This window comes from Penicillium solitum, assembly GCF_028829755.1.
Source record: "Penicillium solitum strain IBT 25940 chromosome Unknown utg000004l_segment0_segment0, whole genome shotgun sequence".
Taxonomy (NCBI): Eukaryota; Fungi; Ascomycota; class Eurotiomycetes; order Eurotiales; family Aspergillaceae; genus Penicillium; species Penicillium solitum.
Window position 1 is genome coordinate 2,457,742 of NW_027072124.1, and position 22,815 is coordinate 2,480,556.

The following is a 22,815-nucleotide window of genomic DNA, read 5'->3' on the forward strand; positions in this document are numbered from 1 at the left end:
ATAGAGACATAATAGAAAGAGATCCAAATCTTGATTTGCGCAAGATTATCATTCCCAGTTATTAACAAGTCGATATCCTTCTCTGTCTCTTTCAGTTCGTTGCAGAACACCTGAACAATCAGGCTGCTATCTTCACCGCCTCGAGTCCCTTCCCCTCTCAAACCCAAGTTCATCCGAGATCCTACCTAAAAGGCTCCAAGCTCCTGACTTGACCTAATTCGATCTACCTTAAGAGGTTCGAAAGTCTTGCCTGGGCATCTCCTGCTCTATTGCGCTGCTTTTTATTTGGTCTCTGCCCGGATACCTTGCGCGTTGACTTGACGCGCCATCTTGCGACGGGTGCTCTAACCGTCCGACCTTCGAGCCGCTATGTATGGCACATCTCACTCCTTATCTACAATGAACGGTATGGATATCATTGATGGCTCGGGGACCATCGATCCCGCAAACTTGAGCAACTCCGGTATGTATCTTATCGCATTTCTTGCTACCTTGGCCTCGCGCCTTTCATTTCCTATTTCGGCTCAATCACAAATTCTCGCGCGCGACTTGTTTTCTTATTTGGTGGAATGAATCACATCTTCCTACTCATTCTCTCCTCTATTTGTGTATTCCTTCCCCATCGGTGCTTTCAAACTGATACCCCTCCTAGTTTCTGTTGCCCTGCCAGCACATTCCCCTGCAATAGCAAGCCCCCGTGGTGTCAAGCGTAGTCGCACTCCAGACCACATGGGAAATGGACATGTCGGAAGGGATCAGGATGATGGTACGTGCGTGGGACGGCATTGTCAATAGGTTCTATCCAGAACCGTGCTATATTCCCAGCAGCGCTTGCATCTTGCCTAGTCACAGCTTCTACACTTCACAGAATGGATGCTAACATTGTCTTGTTTGTTTTCCAGAAGAACAAAGTCGCCGCAAGCGCGGCCGTCCCCCAAAGACACCTCGGCCAAGTTCTAGTGAACATGCCATCGCAAACACACCTATTCAAACTCCTCAAATGCAAGCACGTCCACTATCGCAAGCCACTGCCGGGTCGCCATCTCTCGCATCACCGGACAGCAAGAGCACACCTACAAAAACGCTGGTCAAAGCGCTCCCTACTGTGAGAGATCACACATCAGACCAGCTGAACGAAGAAGGCGATGAGTACATCCCGAAAGAGTTTGATGAAGCAGGAGAGACCAAGGCAGATCCTATGGGATATCCGCAAGGTGGCCGTGAGTATAAATGCCGGACATTCCGCGTTCCCCTCCGGGGCAGCAAGTTATTCATGCTTGCGACTGAGTGTGCGAGGGTATTGAATTATCGTGATTCATATCTTTTGTTCAACAAGAACCGATCGTTGCATAAAATCATTGCTTCGCAAATCGAGAAAGACGATCTTATCCAGCAAGATATCCTGCCATATTCCTATCGGTCCCGGCAAATCGCTATCGTCTCCGCCAGATCAATGTTCCGACAGTTCGGGAGCCGGGTGATTGTGAATGGTCGACGGGTTCGAGATGACTACTGGGAGACCAAGGCTAGGAAGCAGGGCTTTACGGAGGATGACCTCGCGGGTGAGAAACGCCCTGGGGCGGCTAAGGCTCGGGATGGTTCCGTCTCGGAGCCAGCCACAAACCTGTTGCCGGCGCTACCTCACAACGATGTTGTCTACAGTAATGCTATTGAGCCATTGCCTCACGGGCTCTCGCTGGATGCTTCTGAATCTTCCATCCCCCTAGCTCCACTTCCCATGATCCATATGTCGACGACGGATGACCCGCGGCTGCGGGATTACACAGTCATGTCCCGTGCACGCCAGGAATTGACCGGACAACCTTACCACGACCGCACGCAAACTAGCTCAGCAGCCGACCTCATCAACCAAGCCCAACACACATCTGATTTCAACAAAATGTTGAGCATTCAGCGCAGTTTCCGCCAAAAGGGCTTGGATGAATTTTACTCCAAGCCCCGCGAGGCCCCAGTCTCAGAGACTCAGTCTAATACTGCTCTTGAATCGGGTTTGTCTGTATCACAGCCTGTTCAGGTATCACAGATTCCCTCGGCGGGGATCCCAAATCCCGCTCATACGCAGCATATGCTCCCTCAGCAGGTTCCCATGCAACCTAATCCAATGATGGGTGGACAACCGGGCTACCCCCAACAGGCTCATCCACAATCCGTTGGACAGTCTCCCATGAGAATCCCACCAAACATGCAGCCCGCTCTTATGCAACAGCGCTCCAACCCATCCATGGGTGGCGGTATGGGCCAAGCTCCTCCATACGGATATTCACCGCAACAACAGCAGGTGTGGGGACAGCCACCCCCGCAGCCACAGCCATCCCCATTACCGTCGTCAGGCCACCAGGGCGTTGGAATGTCTCAGTATGGTCAACAAATGTCTGCAGCTCCGCAACAAAGCCCATCTCCCCTCGGGCATCATCCTCAGCAGCAGCAGCAGCAGCAGCAGCAGCAGCAACATCACCACCAGTCTCCTCGCAACCAACAGCGACAGTCAATACCTCAGATGCCCCAGCAATATTCCCAAATGCAACACCCCCAAGCGGCACAGGCTCAAGGTATGCAGGGCATGGGATATCCGGGAGCCAACCCGGCCGGCTATCCGGGCATGGCACGACCCATGTACCCACCCAATCAGGCTCATGGTGGCCAGCCCTTTATGGGCGGAAACCCTCAGCAGGCGGGGCTTGCAATGAACATGGCAGGTAATGGTATGCCAGGATGGCCTACCGGACCTGGCGGCCCCATGCAACCCGGACAACCTCAACCCGGCCAGTCTGGCAGCCCCTTAGGAGGTGGGTGGTCGTACTAGCTCACGGTGGCCGGCGTTATCTAGATTGGCGTTTTCTTTTTACCGGCTTTTACACTATCATCTGAGGCATGACTATTTTTCTTCACTTTCGCCACATGCTTTCATTCATACCTGAAATATTCTCCTTTTCCGCTGTTCCAGTGTTCCACTGCATTCTTCACTGCATCACATGGTGAAGGATGTTCGGTTAATGTTAATCTGGGCCAATCAATCTTCCTATACCCTTTGTTGAATTGTACTTAGTCAAGGTACCTATTTCTTTGTTTACTTATTCTTCTTTCCTTCTTGTTTTCTTAGTGTGTCTTTACTGGCATTGGGTCCTTGTGCTCGGCGTTTATTCTACCCTTTTGGACAGAGTGTTACAGGATTATGAGTATGTGTGTTTTTATTCTGTTTCTTATACATGGTCGATAGAGGGTGAATTGTGGACAGTCTAGTTTTTCTTGCACCTTGGCCGAGATGTCTAATCGTCTCTTGGCTGTTCAAGGAAATACATGACCCTTGTTTGCTTGCGTCTACTTAGCACTGTGTATTTGACTTCTATTCTTGTTTTTAAATCCCGTTTTACATGCATTTGTATCGATTCTTTTGAAGCTTCATTCTTGTTATCTCAATCATGTATACCTGTTAAGTGACAGTTTCTCTTCTCGATGTACTTAGTCCCCACTGCTCTCTATACTTTATTTCTTCTGCCGGTTTCAGTTGGCGTGGGATTTCCACGCTATCTCGGGGGGGGGGGGGGGGGGGGTTTTCTCGTATATACCTACTTTTGCTAGTTTCAAGTTGATCGCGAGCGTTCGTTCCTTGTAGTTATGACCTAGATAGACGGTTTGATAGAGTGTTCCATCAAAAATAACATCAACGATTGTTTGCTGTATTGTATGGTACGAGTGTGGTTGATTTCTCGTTTTACTGCCGTTTTTGTGGACTCCAGTTCATTGATACATATAGGGTGTAAAAACTGAAGTCGTCCGTGGTCCGTCCATCCAATAATGACGGAAGGGAACCTCAGAACGGAGCAAAAAAAAAAAAAAAACAAAAAGAAACGTCCCCGGGAAGGCTTGAACTTCCAACCTCCCGATTAACAGTCGGACGCGCTAACCAATTGCGCCACGGAGACTTGTTTGATGAAAGACTCGGGATGTTTTGAAACTATAAGCAAAAGGCTCCTCCTATGTCCTACATAGCAAACAGCTCTGATATCATAGCATATTATTATGCACAAAATTCAAGTTCCTTTGTCTAACAATGATGAAATACTTTAAAGCTCCTATCTAATATAGATACATCTTCATTTCCAAGCAGAAACGGCAAAATAAAGCAAATTTTTGTTTTAGATCTCATTATCCCCATGATATATATATATATATATGTGTGTGTGTCACTGTACTGCCTGTCCGACAACATCTCGAGTTTGATCATTATAGCCATCAAATACCACATAAACACAGCCCACACGGCGAAAAAAGGCAGCAGGTCCCACCAACAGGGACACGACAGACCCCCCCCCCCCCCCCATAGGAAAGGGCTATTGATAGTCCCGAACTCCACAGCCAACCAAACAGTCACCAGATATAGCCTACACCTATCGGAGTCATACATGTACTATATATCAGTAAGCATATCAGCACCAAGACAAATTATGATATATAGGTAAAAATAAAAGTTGACCAGCCAGAAGGGATCGTGTTCAGCCACAAGAGGACTCGTGGAGTTTTCGCCCCAAGAGCGAAAGAGTAACAACCTGCACCCCACGAATTTTAAATCCAGTGGCATCTGCTCGAGTGCCACCAAATCTGCCTTCATGTCCCACAGGTCTTTTTACATGCAACAAACCAAGGGCCCCAAACTAGATTCCCAGTGAGCTGGGTTGTTTATCATCACCACGACGTAAACTAGACAACCCAACATAACACACATCCAAATCAGAACAATTCGAACCGGCATTATGCCCCCCCCCCTCCCTGCAAGGGACTAATATTCATATATACATGCATCGAGTAATACAATAGAAATGAAATAGAAAAACCATGGACTACCAAGTGCCTGTTCCCATATCCAGTTAACATCAATTAAGCCTCGCCATCGCTAGTTACTGACGCCTCCGAATAATCGGAGCCCACCAAGACCTAATTTTACCAGAAATCGAACAGAGTAACACAGAGCTGGCGTAGCCAGTGCACGAACCGAGATTACCTGGCACCACAACAACCACAATGCCATAGCCGTAGATTTCGTAGTTAGACCTTGTTAGCACCAAGGAGTACATGTATTTCTTCTTACTTCTTAAACATGATCGAGACTCAAACAACATCTCATTCTAATCTCGACTAAAACCAAACCTCCCACACAGTACCCGATAAAGAAAGGTTATGTGCATCCATGGATACATCTGGTGTAGTAAGAAATAAAGTTCGACGATTGAGTTTAAATGAACCTCCCCCCCATACTATTTTATGATCCGATTTTTTTTTCTTTTTTTTAAAAAAAACTCCGCATGCAAAGAGATAAAAATGTCCTCCTGTCACTGAAAGAAATAGATTTTATAAAATTTACAAAAGAAAAAAAACAAACGTCCCGGGAAGGCTTGAACTTCCAACCTCCCGATTAACAGTCGGACGCGCTAACCAATTGCGCCACGGAGACTTATTTGATGAAGAGCGACCGACATTTAGGGTATATAAGCCAAAGGAGGTCATATAAGATTGATGATGGGTTGTAGATATTGACGGAAGGACAAAAACGAACAGAATAAGAAAGAGTTTGAAACCATTAGATTCTAAATTTCCCAGAGATTGAAATGGGTGATATCTAGGTACTCCACGAATTTCTCAAAGTGTGCAGAGCCATGCTCTCTTCTCTTCCTTGGTTTAAACCCGGCATCACTCACTATGTAGGTGTTTAAATAACCAACTATAGGGGTACTTACATAGGTAATTAACTAATTGTTTACTAAATGATATAGTAGTTAAATAGCTTCTATTACTCGCAATTTTAAATAGCCCTACGCTCGAACCACCATTCTATGATACCGCAAACTCACCTACCAATCTAGGAAAGGGAATAAGAGAAAAGAAAAAGAAAATACATGTGCCACGTCTGGAGATCAAGACGACCAGACGTAGAGTCAAGAGAAAATTCATACATACATTCCTGGAGATCTAGACGACCAGGTAAAAGGGGAGTACGGTACTCCGTAGTCAGTTATCAGGTGGGTAGACACCTCAAGGGACAACCTTAAGGGAAAACCTCAATTATCTGGGAAAGTTGTTCGCAGCAGTAAGCCCAGAAATAAGAACAGCAGTCACAAATCATGAAATCGCCTCCCGTGACCTCTTTGCTCTGTAAATCTTGCTCACTATGTATCCCTCGAATTAGGGATGGATTGGTGGGATGGTGGGAAAAAGCAATACGAACATCTAGGCAATCCTCTGTGGCAACGGTTTGTATTCACCAATGATCTCCAGTTTGTAAGAGCTGACCAGTCCGGGCCATGAGTGGTCCAGAGTGCTGCTGGGTAGTGCGATAATGAATGACCGTTGTGCTCGGCACTGGCACCAGTCATCGAGTAGCCACATCCTTCAACACGAAGCCAAATGAGGTTCCAAGGAGGAAGTGCTAGATGACCATCAAAAATATCCTCCCAGGAACCCGACATGAGCCGAACCTGGACCAATTCAATGCGACGCAGCTCATCGTGAGCTTGTACGAAAATCTCCTTGAGGGTTTCATGATTGATCCTCACACCTTCAAGCCGGAAGCTTTTCAGTCTAGTGAAGCTCTCTGCTCCCAGATCAGACATATCAAACCAAGCACGGGAATCCAGGCTAAAGACCTTGATCCGTTTTGCATAGGAGATGAGCTGGACGAGATATGGAGCAAATCGATTGAGTGGATACTTGGTCTTGATCACCGAGCGGGGCCATTTCGGGTCTCTTCTGCCGTCAGACCCAGTGCTGTCATTGATAGTGATGTGTAGCTCTTCGATCTGAGCGAAAATGTTGGTGAAGTCCCTGGCATAGCCGCTCGACTCGAAGAAACGAGCAAATTCTGCGGTGGTTGGCATAGACAAATGGAGACACTTCAGCCTCGGGACAGACACGAAGCGTAAAGTGTTCACAAGGGAGTTTGTCAGCTTTGCAAGCATTGGTGGCTTGAGTTGTCTTTCTTCACTGAATGTGTCCACCACAGTGGGAGTTTGCAATCGGAATGTTTGGATGTTTTGGAAACGACTGATCAGGATCGGAAGAGCCCCTGTTGCCAGGTCGTCAATGTATCGATCATAATCCAGTCCGGGCAGCCATGATCCCACGAAACCAAAATGCACATCGCGTACATAAACGGCGTGCGGGCTTTCAGAAATCTTCAGGATGCTATCGAGAGGTCGACCAGCAGAGTACCCGACGACTGCCTGGATGTGCCTAAAAAGGAGAGGAGTCGCAATCCTGTTCCAGATTTGGTTCACCAGTCTCAAGGTGGAAAGGGTCCTTTTCGTCGCCGGGTGTTCAAAGACATCGTCATAAATGAAGTCATATTCCTCATATGAGAAACTAGTAAGCGTGGCATAGAAGACCTGATATCAAGTTAGCCTGGTTTAAGCTCCATTGATTTGACCCAGTGTAGTACTTACTGTCTCCCAAGCTTCATACGGAAGTGATGGCTCTCGTACCAAGTACCGAAGGTTGCCAAAGGTTTCACCAGACTGCACATTATTAGAAAGAGTCCGCGAAGGAGAATGATCCAAGTTTCCAGATAGGCGCCTGTCGAGCGAGGAAGGCGTGTTGGGAAGGCTCGAAGTGGGGGAAGGGCTTCCAGTCAATTGAGGAGTCATACGAAGGGAGGTGCCACCAAACAAAGAGGTGTAGGGGGAGGAAGCTCTACCAGGAGCACCAGTAGGATCGGTAGGTGCATCACGTGGAGCCTGCTGAACGGGCAGGCTGTTCAGGGCCATCTCAGCTAGCCGCCTCGAAGGCGAGGCACTAAAGGCCATTGAAATCAGCTGCGTTGATGGCGAGCCGTTCAAGGCCATCGCAGAGAGCCGCGACGAGGGCGGGCTTTGCGCCTGCGATGGATCCATTTCTGTAATCAGATCCGAAAAGAACCAGAAACAAAACGCGATATGAATCAGAGAGGGTCAACGAAGATAGTTTTTGAAGAGTAAACAAGCAGCAGTGGTTTGTTTTGATGAACGAGAGTTTGTTATGATGGACTGGGCACTAGGCCTGAGGCAAGCAGAGTGCCGATAAACTCTCATGATAGATGCCATCCTGTTCGGCTCGGAAAATGAAACTATCCGAAGGAAAAGGAAGTCGGTGTATGAGGAAGAAGTAAATGTAGCCACTAGGTAGAGCATGGTACGCGCGACGACTTACCTGAGCAAACAGGTCAGTGTGGTTAGCTACCTAGGTACCCGTGGACCTACCTACCTAGGTACACTGTGCAACACCTTAAAGAATTGACCAATCACGACGAAGCATAGAAAAAGATTGACCAATCATAATAAAATATAGAAAAGTCTAACCAATCACAACGAACTATGGATAAATAAGCATCCACCTATCCGGAGCCTCACGGAGTTCCAAGGTCCAGTCGTTTCACACTTCCAAGGTACAAGGTTATTAACTATTATAGACACTTGATCTGTCTAGTTCATACTCTCAGTAGTAGCCAACATAAAAAGCCATTGTTCCTGGATCCACTAATGAAGTCATCCCCGCTAACCTTTGCCACAATCAAGTCTCCGTGGCGCAATTGGTTAGCGCGTCCGACTGTTAATCGGGAGGTTGGAAGTTCAAGCCTTCCCGGGGACGTTTCTTTTTTGTTTTGTTCCCTTTTAACTTGCTATAGTTATCAGTCATCTTATGTATGACCTGTGGATTTAGTTAAAACTTTTTTTTTGCCGCACAAGAGGCTAGGGTAGGGCAAACACCAAGAGAGGGGGAGAGGAGATATCCCAAACGATATTCAACAACAGATTTAAACAGATTTAAACAGACATTGAAAAGACATCAAAATATTGAATAATATCTCATTGTCATAGCGAGTAGAAAGCAAACAACGCCAACGCTAGCAACCCCAAAACAAACCCACTCGAGTTAATCAAGAAGAACCAGCATTACTAAAAAAAAGACATCTAAAAGACATCCAGAGGACATTTTAGAAGAATTGAATGTTATGTCCCTCATACTATGATATGTTAAACCAATTGGATTAGATTACTGATCTACGTCGCGAACCTTGGAAGGACAGAAGCCGCACAAGGGGCCGATTATTCTTGTATTGTATACGTGTGTCTTCCCTTGGTAGTGTCAAATGCCATCACAAAATCCTTCGTTTGAGTGTAAGCCGGCTCTACCCCGTACAATAAAAAGACATCTAATCTACCTAACTTAGCCTACAAATCCCCCTAAAATCCGGTAGCCAAAGGCGTCGTAACAGGCGCCGCACCGGAAGGACAAACACAAGCCGTAGCCGATGAAACCGGCGGCTCTGTGCAATGCGGGCTCACCTCCCAAGGCACAGAAGATATGACGGGGGCCTTGCCTCCAATTCTCTCAGCCTTGACCAACACCGGAATAACAGCACCGGTATTCAACTTGAAGGTCCGGTGACCAATAACCCTCAAAATAGACGAGATTTCACCCGAATGCGACGTAATCGACACGAACGACTTCTTCTTGGACAAGGTAAAGAAAATATCCCCCAATGCCTGGGCACTCCGAACATCCTGTGCGCCACTGGTCTCACCAGTCACGCCATTCCACAGCTCATCCACCTCGGTGAACCCGTGCTCAATGGACCAGTGTGGGAATAGGTCGTGGATGTAGCTGCGACTGCGGCGGTGGTCACAGGTGTGGACGCTGATACCTTCGCGGAAGAGTTCCTTGATGGTTGGCTTGAAGTGCGCGCTGTGCTTAGGTAGGTCCAGGTCCCCGAAGGTTAGGTTGGCGGTTTGCAGGGTGCGGGTCAGTGGGCTGACGTAGTAGTGGTCTGGTGTGTGGATTCGTTGTTCGTTTATCTCCTTTTGCCAGAACTCATTTGCTTTGAGCGCTTGGGTGATACCGCCGGGTGTGAGGGTGGCGTCTGCCCAGCTTGCTGTGCTGTTGCCGTCCAGTTCGGACCAGTAGCACTGAATGGAGATAATTAGGTTGGTCCTAGCGCGAGGTTAAGGTGGTAGGGAAGGACTTACGTTCCAAGCTGGGGTGCCATAGTAGGTCTCGGCGGCATTGTGCCATCCTTCCCCATGTCGACCAAGGAACAGAACCTTGTACTCGATGTGCGGGGGAGAGTGATCATTCAACTTGGCGACCTGGTTATAGAAGCGCTCCCATTGGGTTAGAGACTCGTGTTTCTTGTTGTCCTTGTCTACGGGATATGCGCGGCCAATCAGGCCGAAGTTCTCCGCCGTCTGAACATGTTAGTGGACCGAATTAATGACCAGTTAAGGCATCGACAAAGAGATAGTTTTTGAAGCAATAATATTCTCAATTCGCCGGAACTTGCGCTTAACTTACATAGTCAAATGTAGAGGCATCAGTCGATTCCTCATCTTGCAGAAAGTAGCCTGTGACCGCAGAGTAATTGATAGTCGATGCCTGCGCGACAGCTAGGCCCACAAGGGCTGAACCGAGGGTGGAGAGTTTCATTGCAAAACGGAGATACGCGGGTATCAATTCCAATGTTTCAATAAACAATTTTGGTTTGTTTCTTCTTTCTGCTCTCTTAAGATGAGATCGGCAAATATCTTCCTTTTATATTCAGGTATAAACCTTGGAAGACTGTAGCGCACGTGGTGGTTAAGGTTGCTGCAAGTTCCAGTGGCGCTTTTTGCGCGTTCCACGGTTCTGGTCGACAACCTATGGTCTGGCGCACGTGCTGAGTCCATTATAGTACGATGTACGGAGGTACGGAGTACAATTTGGAAAAATATATGTCCGGAATATGTACTCGTACGAGCGTGCCAGAAAGGGGCAAGTGTCACAAACAGCTTGAACTAATAGCTGAGCCCTGACCGTTTGCTGGTGGATCATTATTTTATTCTCGGGGATTTACTTCGGGAAAATGCCAAAAGTGTAAGAGATCGACCCCCTTTTTGATTGAGAGATATGAGATAGTATACTCCGTAGATACGTAACAAATATATGTATCATGGAAAATGTCAAAATAAGTCGAATGCTACCAAAGCCATATGCAAACCCAAGTTCAAATCCCATCCACAAAAAACCCGATTCCCAAATAACGGGAATAAAAAAAGGTCAAAGACAAAGACAAATAATCAAAGGTAGAAGATAAAAAAGGTTTCGAGGTTCCCATGAGAAAGCCCGGCGGAAATTAAAAGGTCCTATCAGACACCAAAAATAACAAAAACAATCCCAGGCCAATAAACAACATGCAAGGAATGCTCCAAATATGTAAAAAAAAACCCGATAAATACACCCCAAATAAAGAGACACGAAAAGAAAAAATATATAGAAGACATAAAGTGACAGTGCTTCTCCGCGCACGGAGGGTTGGGTAGACAACATCCCCCTGATGAGGGAAAGTGTAGGAAAACGAAGGTGAAAGTGAAAATTTTGCGAAGTGAACTCGTCCCAGACCAAAAACACCGAAAGTTGACGCGCATTTCTCATACATCCATAGTAAGGGAAAGATCAACGGACCCTGCCCCTAGGAAGGGTAGTTACTTGGCGTCGTGTTGTTCGCGAACGTGTAGGCTTTGGGCTTCTGCATCGATGGCAAGTGATGGCCACCAAAGTGGGTATCGTGCTCTGGGAATTCATGCATCATAAATTCAGTCCGCTTCCTCTCCGCGAGCTCGGCAGAGCCTGGCATGTCGGTATCTTCGATCGAATAGATCAAAGACGGGGAGCCAGAGACCGATTCCATGCCAAAGGCCTGTCCAGTGTGGTCGGTGGTCGCGCTATAGCCCATGGGCGAGACGGTAGTTGAGTGCGGTACCTGGAGACCCGGGGGGTATTCGGGCGAAGATATGGAAGCAGTGTCGGCCCAGCTGCGGGCTGGCATGGGAACCGAGTCACAGGTGATGTATTCAGGGAAGGAAGATACATGAGCCGGAGCCGACATCGGCGGGGCCACGTTTTGGTAAGGGAAGGGGGAGTAAATGTCCAGTGGTGTAGCAGGAGGTGATGCCATATTGACCTGCATGGGCTGAGAGGTAGGGAAGAAGTGGGCTGTGGAGTGGGCCGACAAGCAGTAGTTGCTTTCCGTGGGGGAGGCAGGCATGAAATGCTGGAGGTCTTGCGGGGTCAAGGGAGTTGGTGGAGCTAGGCTAGTGGTCGAGACCGAGGGTCGCAGCATCTTCTCGGCCTTCTTGATAGACCCGGAATCCGCAAAAGTGAAATTGAGCGGAGACCGCTGGGCAGCCGACGCCTTTCTCACACCGGCATACCGGGAGTTGAGGCTTTGAGTTGACTTGGATTGCCTCATCGAATTGCCGGCACCGGAGTTAGGCATACGAGCGGTAGGCGAGAGCGAGGACATCGAGGTCGAGTTAACCAAAGGACGAGTTCCCGAGGTGCCAATGGCAGCGGGGCGAGGGCGCTTGCGGCGTGCGGCGAGGTCGAGCTCCTTACCGGGCTCCTTCCAGCAAGTTGCTTCTACCCGATCGACAGATTGAGACAGCCCAGATTGCCCGGTAGTACAGATTCCGATGCCCTCCAGTGAGGCAGTCAGCGCATCAGAAGACTCACGACGCGTGACCGAGATGTCTGGTGCCTGCATGGACATCGGATATTGCATGTTTCCGTAGACAAGGTTGTCGTGTCGTGATTCCCTGTCCTCAGACCACTCTTCCCTGTGAGGGGGCAGGTGGTTCGAGTAAACGTCCAAGTTATGCTGCATAGAGTGGGAAGGGTTCGACATTTCCGCCATTGGTTGGTGGCAATTGGAATATGGGGTCTGCTCTGCAGTGATATATCCCACATTCTCATTATGCTCGCCGGATCCCCACGAAGCGGGTTCTTCCTTGATACCCGACCAGCCGGAAAAGGAGGAGTTTATGTTGGCAAGATTCCCATGATCACTAGCTGGAGTGGCCGTTTTCGGTGGTGGCATTGATCCAGGGGACACTGCCTCTTCCTCTTCGTCTTCTTCTTCAGGAACAGACTCGTTCTTGCTCCGGGGGTTAATCCGGCGACCGAATCGATCCCGGGCAGCACAAGCAGCATTTAGCGCCCTCTGCAAAGACGCAAAAGTTGCTTCTCTTGCCGACTCACTCTTTGTTTTGTGGTGCTTGGAACGGCTGGATGTGGAATCTGTCTTGACATGGCCACCACTGGATGTGGAGCTAGGTGTTTGCTTAGGAGTAGCGGACTTCTCCGATTCCTCCTTGGCAATCGATCCTTTTCGAGATCCAGACAATTGGTCCAAGGTCTCTGATTTCCGGCGAGCAGCCTCCTCGGCCTCCGCCTTGGCCTTCGTCATCTTTTCAAATTCCTCCTGGCGTTTCTGTTGCTTGGCCTTGGCGCGACGGTTCTGAAACCAATTCTGTATACTGGATTAGCTCTGGGTAGACAAGAAGGGGTCAGCTTCTAGTTGTACGTACCGCAACACGAGGCAGACTCAAATTTGTCTGAGCCGCCAATTGACGCTTAACGTTGCTGCTTGGTTTCGGATGAGCCTGGAATTGGGCCTCCAGGGTTTCAACTTGTTCCTTGGTCAACCGTGGCCGTGATAGATTTTCCGTGTATTCGTCGTAGTCCATAATCGGTTGGTGGTAGTAGTCAATCATCTCCATTGGCGGGTGAGGGTACATGTAGCCGTCAATAGGATGCATCATCGGAGGAGGGACCATGGCCGGGTCATATGCCATGTGTTGGTCCATTGGGATGCCCTGGTGGCCCTGGTAGTTCCATGAGGGGTGGATATAACTCATGGTGGTCTGAAGAGGAAAGTATGCAGGTATAGGAGGGATGAAGTTGTGGGAGGAGGGCGAGAGAGATAGAGACAGATGGGGATGGAGATGCTGTACAGGAAAGTAGCAGCTTCGAGGAGTGAGGTCTATATCATGAAGTAGATTCGGTTTGGTCAACCTATAGCGATGGAGACAGGGACCTCGATTGTAAATGTAAAGAATGGCAGTACGGACAGTCCGTGATTCAAAAAAAAAAAGAAATGAGCAGTGGTAGCTTGTGATAATGGTCGATGTTAAGGAGAGACTCGGGATTTAGGGACCCAAAAGAGTGTGCATGGAAAAAGAAACCAAGAAAAAAAAAGCAAAGAAAGAGCTCAAGGAACGTAAAGGAAAGACTGCGTGAGAAAGGAAAAGGATGAAGAGAAAGAAAGATGGAGTTTGGAGGCGCTGGGGGGGAAGATCGGGGGTGACGGCTGGTAAAGCGCGGTACACAGCTGCCGAACAGTTTGGTATGATTGGCTGGCGGGCGGGTATTGTTCAGTAACGGGTGGTAATCAGATGAAACAACCTTTTGCAAAAGGTCTGTGCCTGTACTGGGTACATGAGACTTATGTTCTATGAATACCTGGCTTGCGGGTACCTGTACTTCAATCAAGTATAGATATAAATAAAATAAAAATCATATTTAATATTAAAATACATATTAAGAATTAATCGAAATGGATTGCAATGGGAAAAGCAATTCAGATCTGGGATCGTCTTCCTGCCCATCTACGGAGTAACAATCCAATGATGCGAACAATACCCACACAAATTGAAGGCTGAATTACCCCCCACCGTATTTCATCCTTTTTGAGCCCGTGGAGTCGCGCTACCGCCCGCTCGGTAGGGGGTGGCGGCCTGACTCTTGCATCAGAGTCACATTTTGATTTTATTTGAATATCCTTTATTTTTTTAATCCTTTATTTTTTTTTTCTTTCCGGAATAGAGTTGCCCAGAACATAATTCCGATCCCGTCCAGACTCCCCCTCGTGAACCTATTCCAACATGGACGTGTGACTAAAAAAAGAAAAAGAAAAAGAAAAAAAAAAAAGGCATCCGAGACTCCACGGAGCCCTACCCGATCGATTCGGATCTCATGAATATTTCTGGGAAAATACCGATCTATATTTTCACTACCTGCTATAGCATTGGAGGTACCTACATACAATGTAACAGGTAGTACGGAGTACATCGTATAGTAAGCTTCGGAGTAAACAAAGGTGAGCCAAGGTTCAAGTGCGGAGAGGCGAGTTTGGGTCGGATGCCTCCCGCGGTAATTTAATATACGATGTGATACACTATGATACGCTGCGATACACCCGCTGTAATGGGTCTTCAGGGCTTGAGGACCACCATCTTGGTCTCCCGTGTATTTCACAAACCAAAAAAACGCAAACGCAAAAAATCCCAGTTCCTGCATTAGCGTCATGTCTGATCCCAGGAGGTGCCCATCGCTGCAAAGAAAATCATGTCCACTATAGAAGAATTTAATTTGGAAAGAAAAATTAGTGGATCTGCTAGCAGGTCCCTAATTTATGTGCAATATTGTATGCTATACGAAGTACCGAGTATATATGTTTGTAGCCTGTAACTTCAAGTTATACATAAAACGTTATAATGCTGTAGATATGTATCGGTACAGAGTACTCCTGTACGGTGATCGGGCTTGCATAATCAATCTGCTTTAGGTAGTAGTCACATTTCCTCCCTAAACATCCCGGTCTTCCTAAGTGTTCCCTCGTACCGGGGTGACTATGTAGAGACCGATGCTCTGGGTCAGACGATCGGGCGCAGTCCCTCGGTACAATAATACGGCTATATGATTCGAGGATCTTCACGATTATGGAGAACGATGATGTCTAGCCTATCTACAAAGGTACGTTGTATAATACTCCGTAGACTATTGACTCCTGAAGCAACTGAATGTCAGCTATCAGTAACTGACAGTGACCAGGTTCCCCTTTCCGCTAGCACAAATTGATACTAATGCGGGCGCATGGCAGCGGTCAGCCAAGACAAACTAAACATCAATAGTCGACAGATCCCCCGTCGATCACTCAAGGATCTGCCGAGCTTTTTTCTTTATCTCTTTCTTTGGTTGTGGCGCTCCCCCCTCCTGGGCATATCTTGTACCCCCTGTTATCCGGCTTCATCCAGGCTCCAACCATATTCCAGGTGTGTGACACCATCTTTTTTTTTTCCTGAGGCTCTGGTTGGACCCTGCTCGACAAGCGCTAAACGTCTTGGAATAAGTCGCTCCATGCACGCAAGTCACGAGGGTTGCAGCCTCAACTTTGTCCACCCCCTTAACATGCACATGCGCCTAAAGATGATCACTGCCCAGACACCCGGAGACTGCTGCCCATGGCGCTATGGTGTTTTTTTTTTTTTTTTTTTGTCTCAACTTTGTTTCATTCCACGCTTAGTTTAGTAGTTAGACAGCTACAGTGTACATTATACACATTATACACATTATACATAATAACTATGGAGTATTAGTTATGGTACTGTTTAGAATCATTGACAGCAAAACATTTAAGATATTTGGGCGACGAATCCTAAACTATGGAGTCGAGAGACCCCCAAACGCTTGCCTTCTCACTGTGATAGGATCGCATATGGAACCCAAACTCTGACGTTGGCACATGGATAGTGGCACCCGCAGAGGATAAGGCAACAATCAACCGGTCTAGCGGAACCTCTGCTCGAGCTGTAAGCTACAAGAGCACCCCTCGTCCCCAATTTAGTGATCTACCCCCTTGATTGCTCGATTTGGTAGCATGATCTGACCCAAAAAGCCGCCAACGCTATAGTGATCCAAGGTTGATCATCCTCGGTGGGCCATTCATATAGATCAAAAGTTTGTGGTGGATTGATTGCTAATATGGAAGGATCGATCCGGAGAAAAATCCATAGCAAAGACCTTGTTTGAGACTACTAACAGCCCCACGGACTAGGTAGATCATATGAGAGTGTACTCCGTAGACAACGTGGCGCTTAGATTCCCCCAAACTTTGTATTGCGGTGTGCCATTGTCCTTGCTCTTTGGAAATAATAATGCTGCGATGGATGTGATTGTGCCGAAGTAAAAACCTAGGTTTCTCATTCAAGCTTCATGTGCATCAGGGCGCGTATCGGTGTCCGCACATCACATCCGATGAGACTTCCGATAGCTTCTTGACTCCTCCTTTTGAGCGATTGTGCTCACTTTTTTCTTGGCACATCATGCCCCACCAATCCACTGAGAAAATGGTCTCATGGTCCAAGGTGATGGCGAGAACAGTACGGAGTACGGAATACGGAGTACATCATAGGCAAATTCGAGCAGCGTGGACACGGACCAATTTGATATCACTCCAGTCTGGCCGAGAATCCCCGATGTCTCTTTTTTTTCTACTTCAAATGCAGTAATATAACTACGGAGTACGGAGTACAAAGTACAATAAATCCCATTCTCGTACTTTAGTACCTATTTAGGGTATTGCAGCTATATTACACACAGATCTACTAGTAGTTTGAGGTAAAAATTCGGGGGATCTGCCATGACGACCCCTGGGTCGATCCGCAACGTATTTCCCGCACGGATCCCTCCGCCCCATCCGACTATTGATTGGATCTCATGTGAACCGTTACACCGGAAAAATATAATCTCAAATATTGGACTTTGTAACAACTAGAAGTGTGCAATGAAAAAGGAGAGAGTATGGAGAACAATTCCCCGGGAAAACTTGAGGATATGATCGACAGTGTGATAGAAAAATTAAATATCCCTCGGATTCCAAAAACCTTGATAGATTGACGGTCAATTGGGGCCGAGGTCGGATCGTCTTCCTTCCATTATGATATCAAATCCCTATCCATAGCAATGCATGGCTTGGTTTTTTCTTGACTGGTCAGGGGATTTTAGGAGCCCGGAGTATTTCGGCCAGAAGCCTGGTGGCTGAGCTGTGCAGATCTGTCAATGTGATAGATCCCCACGGCCATCCTCGGGACTCTCTTGTGGCGCTGATACAAGGTCTGTGGCGGTGCGCAACTATATCGAGCGCCCTGCATATGGATAACCTGAGAGTTATGTATTTGTCACTTTCGTGGGGCCAGTGCTCGAGCTCACAGAATAATCTGCGAAACTACCCTACAGAGGAACGGTCTGTAACATGATTGGACGCGCCCTTCAACCCAGTGCATCCCCATTACGGTTCAGATCGGAATTGGGGAAGCGCATGAGAACAGAATCTACTGTGTGTGATGAGATTGCATTTGCCCCTCATCCGTCATCACACAGCTTCATACAGGATACAACGTAATGGGTGTGGACGAGGAACCCCTCCAGATTGGAACAAAAGCGCTCTCCCACATCGCCTTCCTCAGTCAATAGTGATGATATTCAGGAGTCTGCATTCGAACTTCACCTTTTCCCGACCTATACGCGGGATGGAACCTAGCCCCCTTGCATGCTATTCTCACCGGCCGAGTGGCCTTCCTCAACGTCATTGGAGAGAAGCTCTACTCTCGCCCCAAACTCCCCCAGTCAGGTAGGATGTGTCCATCCCCCAAACCACTTGGTCCACCAATGACATCCGCACAATGCGTTTGTTCCAAAGTTGCCGGGAGAAAAAGTATCCATATCCTCGTGAGCATCCAACTCCTTCCCCGAAAGGGCTGGCTGCAGCCGGAACGCCCAACCCCAATAAGAGCAGATCTGGTATTTTTTTTTTCCAAATCTGAAGTCATCCTCTTCGGGGATGCACTTCCGTGCCCACGGCCTGGTTCCACATCCACCCAGGGCTCAAGCGTGCATGAACGGTAGTTCGCGGCCCGCCCTGCCTGAATGATTGGATGAGATGTGAGTAGCGGGTGCATTTGCATGCTGTAACGTCCTGCCGATAAAATCCGGCTTTGAGCTGCAAGGATTGCGAAGGTTGCATACCCACGAAAGGTGTCCGCGACGCACGCCATGGTGGTCTAGGGCGTCCAGTTACTGTGTCAACAGCTATACAGCTTGATCCTTGCCGGTCGAATCATCTAGAAGAGCCACCACCCCTGTTATGAGATGTGTCGGATGTCATTAAACGAATCCGGACTCCGTACCGCAACAATAGCACCGCCAATTCGTGTGCAAGGCTGGGATGAACTCCATACCTGCTTCAAGGTAGCTACACATGGTGGGTTGTATGTGGAACTCGTGCATACGTACTTTCTATCTGCATCTTGCACCTTGCTTGGCCCGATTACATCCCCGCCCGGGGAACCACCTGAGCTACTTCATGGCTTTGTATTTTTGTATCGTTTCAGGATATGCAGAGCCTGGTGCTTGTGATCGGGGACGATCCAGCCCTGTTCAGAAGGCCCAATGAGCATCCATGGATGAGAACCAATTACATAACCTGAGACAGCAGCAAAAAAAAAAAAAAAACCGGGTTCCCCCTCTACATAGGTACCAGGTACCCTTTTTCAACCACCAGCTATAGTAATCGCCTTCCAGGAAATATGGATAAATGGTGGACATTTGCCAGTTTACAAGCTCTCTAGCACGACTGACTTCCATGCCAACCCAAACAAACCAAAGGTCGATAACAAAATCTAAACGAATATGTATATATATATATATATATGTACCAATCTAACCTGTATGTAGTGCACGTTAATTCTAAAAAAGCCATGAGATCTTTGACATGAGACCTTTAGGCTGTGTATCCAACTGCGAGAAACCTGCTACGCAGGTGCAAATGCAAAAGTACATCCCTGCCCATGCAGCAGCGAATCGGCGAAACCGGGATGGTTACGACCATCTATTGATACGCATTCCTGATCTCGATCTGTACCTGGCCATCAACAACCGCCTTGACCGAAATACTGGTCAAATCTTCCACAATCCAATCCGCGCCAGCTTGCTGGAGCTGGTACAGCGAGTGGGTCGTCTTCAATGCAATCACCTTGAACCCAGCAGCCTTACCAGCCTGAACACCAGAAGGTGCATCCTCGAGTACGACAATCGAAGTTGAATCTTCGATGCCAAGCTGCTTCCGGCCTAGCAGGTAGCAGCGCGGGTCCGGCTTGCCGAGCGGCACGTCCATTGCTGTCACCAGGTTCTTGGGGTGTGGGAGGCCGAGCACTTCCAGCCAGCCGTCGACTAGAGGGCGTGTGCCAGATGTTACAACACCCCATCTTGCGCCGGAAGTCTCGAGGGCTGCGAGGAGGTCGCGGCCACCGGGGATCTCGACGGCGTCGGAGCCATATTCTTTCGGGATGCGGCCTTCGATTTCATTGACATCTGTGATAGGATATTGTCAGCTTATATCCTATGCTTATTTTGAAGGTATCGGTCGGTTCTGGGTGTCCGGTAGACTTACAGTCCCAGTTGGCCTTGGTCTGATCGTATAGACCCATTACATCGATGCTGCGGCGGCCATGCGAGGTCGCGAGGATAGTCTTGGGGTCAACACCGAGTTCGTCGCCAATCCTGAAGCGGGATTTATGTTAGATACTCTGCTCGCGGGGGTCATGTTGGGCTGGGGTTATGACTCACTTGTGCCAGTGTTTCACAATGGCTGTTTAATACCGCATGGTTAGTATTGGTTCCAATTAATCCTAAGACTCGAATTGGGATCGAATACCATCAGTTGAGTCCACAATTGTGCCATCGAAGTCAGAAAGAAGGCCATCGAATGTGTGTACCTGCGCAGGTGCGGAGAACGATCCTGTTGCTAAGGACATGGTGGGGGATGCGGGGAGAGTGGAATGCACAGAGTCAATGAGGAGTAGACAGCGAAGCCGATGGTGAGTGAAAGACAAGAAGCAATCGGAGAATCTTCTTGGGGGTATCAACAGTTAAGAAACAAGAACTTCAAAAAAAGATAATATAGGCTATGGCGTTATCCAACCAGGAATATATTTCTTGCTTATTCCCGGTGTACCTATGTACCTACCTAATCTGGTAACTGTTCCGCAAACTTAGTCATCAGAAAAAATTCTCGGAGATCGGCCCAACTACTAATCCGCTTATCGGCTGGGAAATCTTGGCACCCAACTTTTTCTACTCCCGTTGCGGACAGGCTTTGAGGATTTGCTGTGCACTTTTTTTGTGATTAACAAATACGTGCATTCAAAATGGTTACTAAGAGCGGTTTTGGTATGATACTCTTTTGCATCACTTGCTCACGCAGTCCTGAGGCGCACTTCTAACGGTCTACAGGCAAGACTTCCAAGCGGGTTCCCGTCCGCTTGAGGCACAAGATTGAAAAGTCTGCAGTTCAGAAGCAGAGAAAGCAAAAGAAGCTCGCAAAGAAGGTATTGCGGACAATATCTCCATAATGGTTGTGATCGAAGGTTCTGACGATTTTCTCTGCAGAACCCTGAATGGCGGTCAAAGATTAAGAAGGATCCCGGCATTCCCAATCTCTTCCCCAACAAGGACAAGCTTCTCCACGACATGGAAGAGCGGAAGCGCATGAAGGCCGAGGAGCAACAGCGCATTCGGGAGGAGGCACGAACCCGCAAGGCTGAAGGCCTGCCCGCCAAGACTGGCACCGAGGCTGTCGACATCGACGAGAACGATATTATGGATGATGATATGGATGCCGAGGGCAATGATTCGAACCCCATGGCTGCTCTTCTCGCCTCAGCACGCGCCCGTGCTGTGGAATACGAGGATAACCAAAGCGAAGACGAAGACATGGAGGAGGATGAAGAAGATGATGATGAGATGGACGAGGATGATGAGGAGGGCGGCGCAACTATTGACGAGTCTGCCCCACCATTGGTCAACTCAAAGTCGTACTCCAAGGAGAGCTCACGACGCCAATTCGACAAGGTGTTCAAGCAGGTCACCGACAACGCCGATGTTGTGCTATATGTGCTCGATGCCCGCGACCCCGAGGGTACCCGCTCCAAGGATATTGAGCGCGAGATCATGATGGCAGACGGTGGCAACAAGCGGTTGATTCTTATTTTGAACAAGATCGATCTGGTTCCGCCCCCAGTGCTCAAGGGCTGGTTGCTTCACCTGCGCCGCTCCTTCCCCACTCTCCCCCTTAAGGCTTCCAGCGGCACCACTGCCAACGCACACAGCTTCGACCACAAGCAGTTGACGGTCAAGGGTACTTCGGATACACTCTTCCGTGCCCTTAAGTCATACGCTGGCGCCAAGCAGTTGAAGCGAGCCATCTCTGTCGGTGTTATTGGATACCCCAACGTCGGCAAGTCGTCCGTCATCAACGCACTCACCGCACGTCTGAACAAGGGCTCAAGCAACGCATGCCCCACAGGCGCCGAGGCTGGTGTCACTACTAGCCTGCGCCAGGTCAAGCTGGACAGCAAGCTTAAGCTGATTGACTCTCCCGGAATCGTCTTCCCCAGCTCCAGTGACAAGTCTAGCAAGAAGAACAAGAAGCAAGAAGACCAGGCTCGTCTGATTCTCCTCAACGCCGTTCCTCCCAAGCAGATCGAGGATCCCATCCCCGCAGTCAACCTCCTGATGAAGCGTCTATCCTCATCGGAGAACCTCCTCGCCAAGATGCTCGAGTTGTACGGCATCACCGCTCTCTTCCCCAGCAATGGCGACAAGACCACCGACTTCTTGGTCCAGGTGGCCCGCAAGCGCGGCCGTCTCGGAAAGCGCGGTGTCCCCAACATCGAGAGCGCTGCCATGACCGTTATCAACGACTGGAGAGATGGCCGCATCCAAGGCTGGGCCAATGCGCCCGTGCTCCCCGTTGTCTCGGCAGATGCTCCTGCCGGCGATATTGAGCCAGGCGTTGACACCACAAAGGTCGTCACCGAGTGGGCCAAGGAGTTCAGTATCGAGGGTCTCTGGGGCAACGGACAGGGTGATGATGAGGAGATGGCCGAGTAAGGGCTGCTCTTCTTGCTCGCGTTATGAACTCATTATCTCATTTGATTCTATCTTTCTGGATACCAAAAAGTGGGCGTTTTATGTCGGCATTCCATCCTTCCCTAGGTTTGATCTCAATTTCAGTGGTATAAAAACATTAGTAAAATGTCTCTTTTCCAAATAAACCAACCAAAATTGTAGATCGTACTACATATTATTGTAGAAATAAAGGTAGAAATAGAAATC

General features: G+C 48.4%; 7 protein-coding genes across 7 annotated transcripts; 2 read left to right on the forward strand and 5 right to left on the reverse strand.

Annotated features, from left to right (window-relative positions):
- Positions 1-3,257, forward strand: N7455_006930 (putative nuclear localization protein). Its single transcript, XM_040953489.2, has 3 exons — positions 1-463; positions 653-766; positions 903-3,257. Exons 1-3 carry the CDS (start codon positions 370-372, stop codon positions 2,822-2,824), a joined length of 2,130 nt encoding a protein of 709 aa, XP_040815909.2. The 5' UTR covers positions 1-369; the 3' UTR covers positions 2,825-3,257.
- A 334-nt stretch (positions 3,258-3,591) lies between these two features.
- On the reverse strand, positions 3,592-4,030 carry N7455_006931 (uncharacterized protein; the record flags this gene model as incomplete). Its single annotated transcript, XM_065605460.1, has 3 exons — positions 3,592-3,696; positions 3,872-3,959; positions 4,008-4,030. Coding segments are annotated over 3 exons (216 nt in total), but the record flags the coding sequence as incomplete, so codon positions are not given.
- A 2,152-nt stretch (positions 4,031-6,182) lies between these two features.
- N7455_006932 (uncharacterized protein) lies at positions 6,183-7,901 on the reverse strand (the record flags this gene model as incomplete). The annotated part of the gene is made up of 2 exons (XM_065605461.1): positions 6,183-7,397; positions 7,455-7,901. 2 exons carry the CDS (start codon positions 7,899-7,901, stop codon positions 6,183-6,185), a joined length of 1,662 nt encoding a protein of 553 aa, XP_065461315.1.
- Positions 7,902-9,230: 1,329 nt separating this feature from the next.
- On the reverse strand, positions 9,231-10,470 carry N7455_006933 (phosphoglycerate mutase family protein; the record flags this gene model as incomplete). The annotated part of the gene is made up of 3 exons (XM_040953644.2): positions 9,231-9,953; positions 10,014-10,232; positions 10,339-10,470. 3 exons carry the CDS (start codon positions 10,468-10,470, stop codon positions 9,231-9,233), a joined length of 1,074 nt encoding a protein of 357 aa, XP_040815990.2.
- A 1,021-nt stretch (positions 10,471-11,491) lies between these two features.
- N7455_006934 (homeobox domain-containing protein) lies at positions 11,492-13,718 on the reverse strand (the record flags this gene model as incomplete). Its single annotated transcript, XM_040953484.2, has 2 exons — positions 11,492-13,330; positions 13,389-13,718. The coding sequence occupies 2 exons, from the start codon at positions 13,716-13,718 to the stop codon at positions 11,492-11,494; spliced, it is 2,169 nt and encodes a 722-aa protein (XP_040815978.2).
- Positions 13,719-19,528: 5,810 nt separating this feature from the next.
- Positions 19,529-20,453, reverse strand: N7455_006935 (HAD family hydrolase; the record flags this gene model as incomplete). The annotated part of the gene is made up of 4 exons (XM_040953507.2): positions 19,529-20,010; positions 20,090-20,199; positions 20,266-20,287; positions 20,354-20,453. 4 exons carry the CDS (start codon positions 20,451-20,453, stop codon positions 19,529-19,531), a joined length of 714 nt encoding a protein of 237 aa, XP_040816009.1.
- A 393-nt stretch (positions 20,454-20,846) lies between these two features.
- N7455_006936 (GNL3/Grn1 family GTP-binding protein) lies at positions 20,847-22,590 on the forward strand (the record flags this gene model as incomplete). The annotated part of the gene is made up of 3 exons (XM_040953621.2): positions 20,847-20,868; positions 20,932-21,026; positions 21,088-22,590. The coding sequence occupies 3 exons, from the start codon at positions 20,847-20,849 to the stop codon at positions 22,588-22,590; spliced, it is 1,620 nt and encodes a 539-aa protein (XP_040816053.1).
- Positions 22,591-22,815: the final 225 nt, after the last annotated feature.

Excerpts from the sequence above, each read along its gene's own strand:
- N7455_006930 (XM_040953489.2), top strand. The coding sequence starts at position 370 with ATGTATGGCACATCTCACTCCTTATCTACAATGAACGGTATGGATATC. Across the intron at positions 464-652 it reads CGCAAACTTGAGCAACTCCG|TTTCTGTTGCCCTGCCAGCA; the intron begins GTATGTATCTTA and ends TACCCCTCCTAG. Across the intron at positions 767-902 it reads CGGAAGGGATCAGGATGATG|AAGAACAAAGTCGCCGCAAG; the intron begins GTACGTGCGTGG and ends TTTGTTTTCCAG.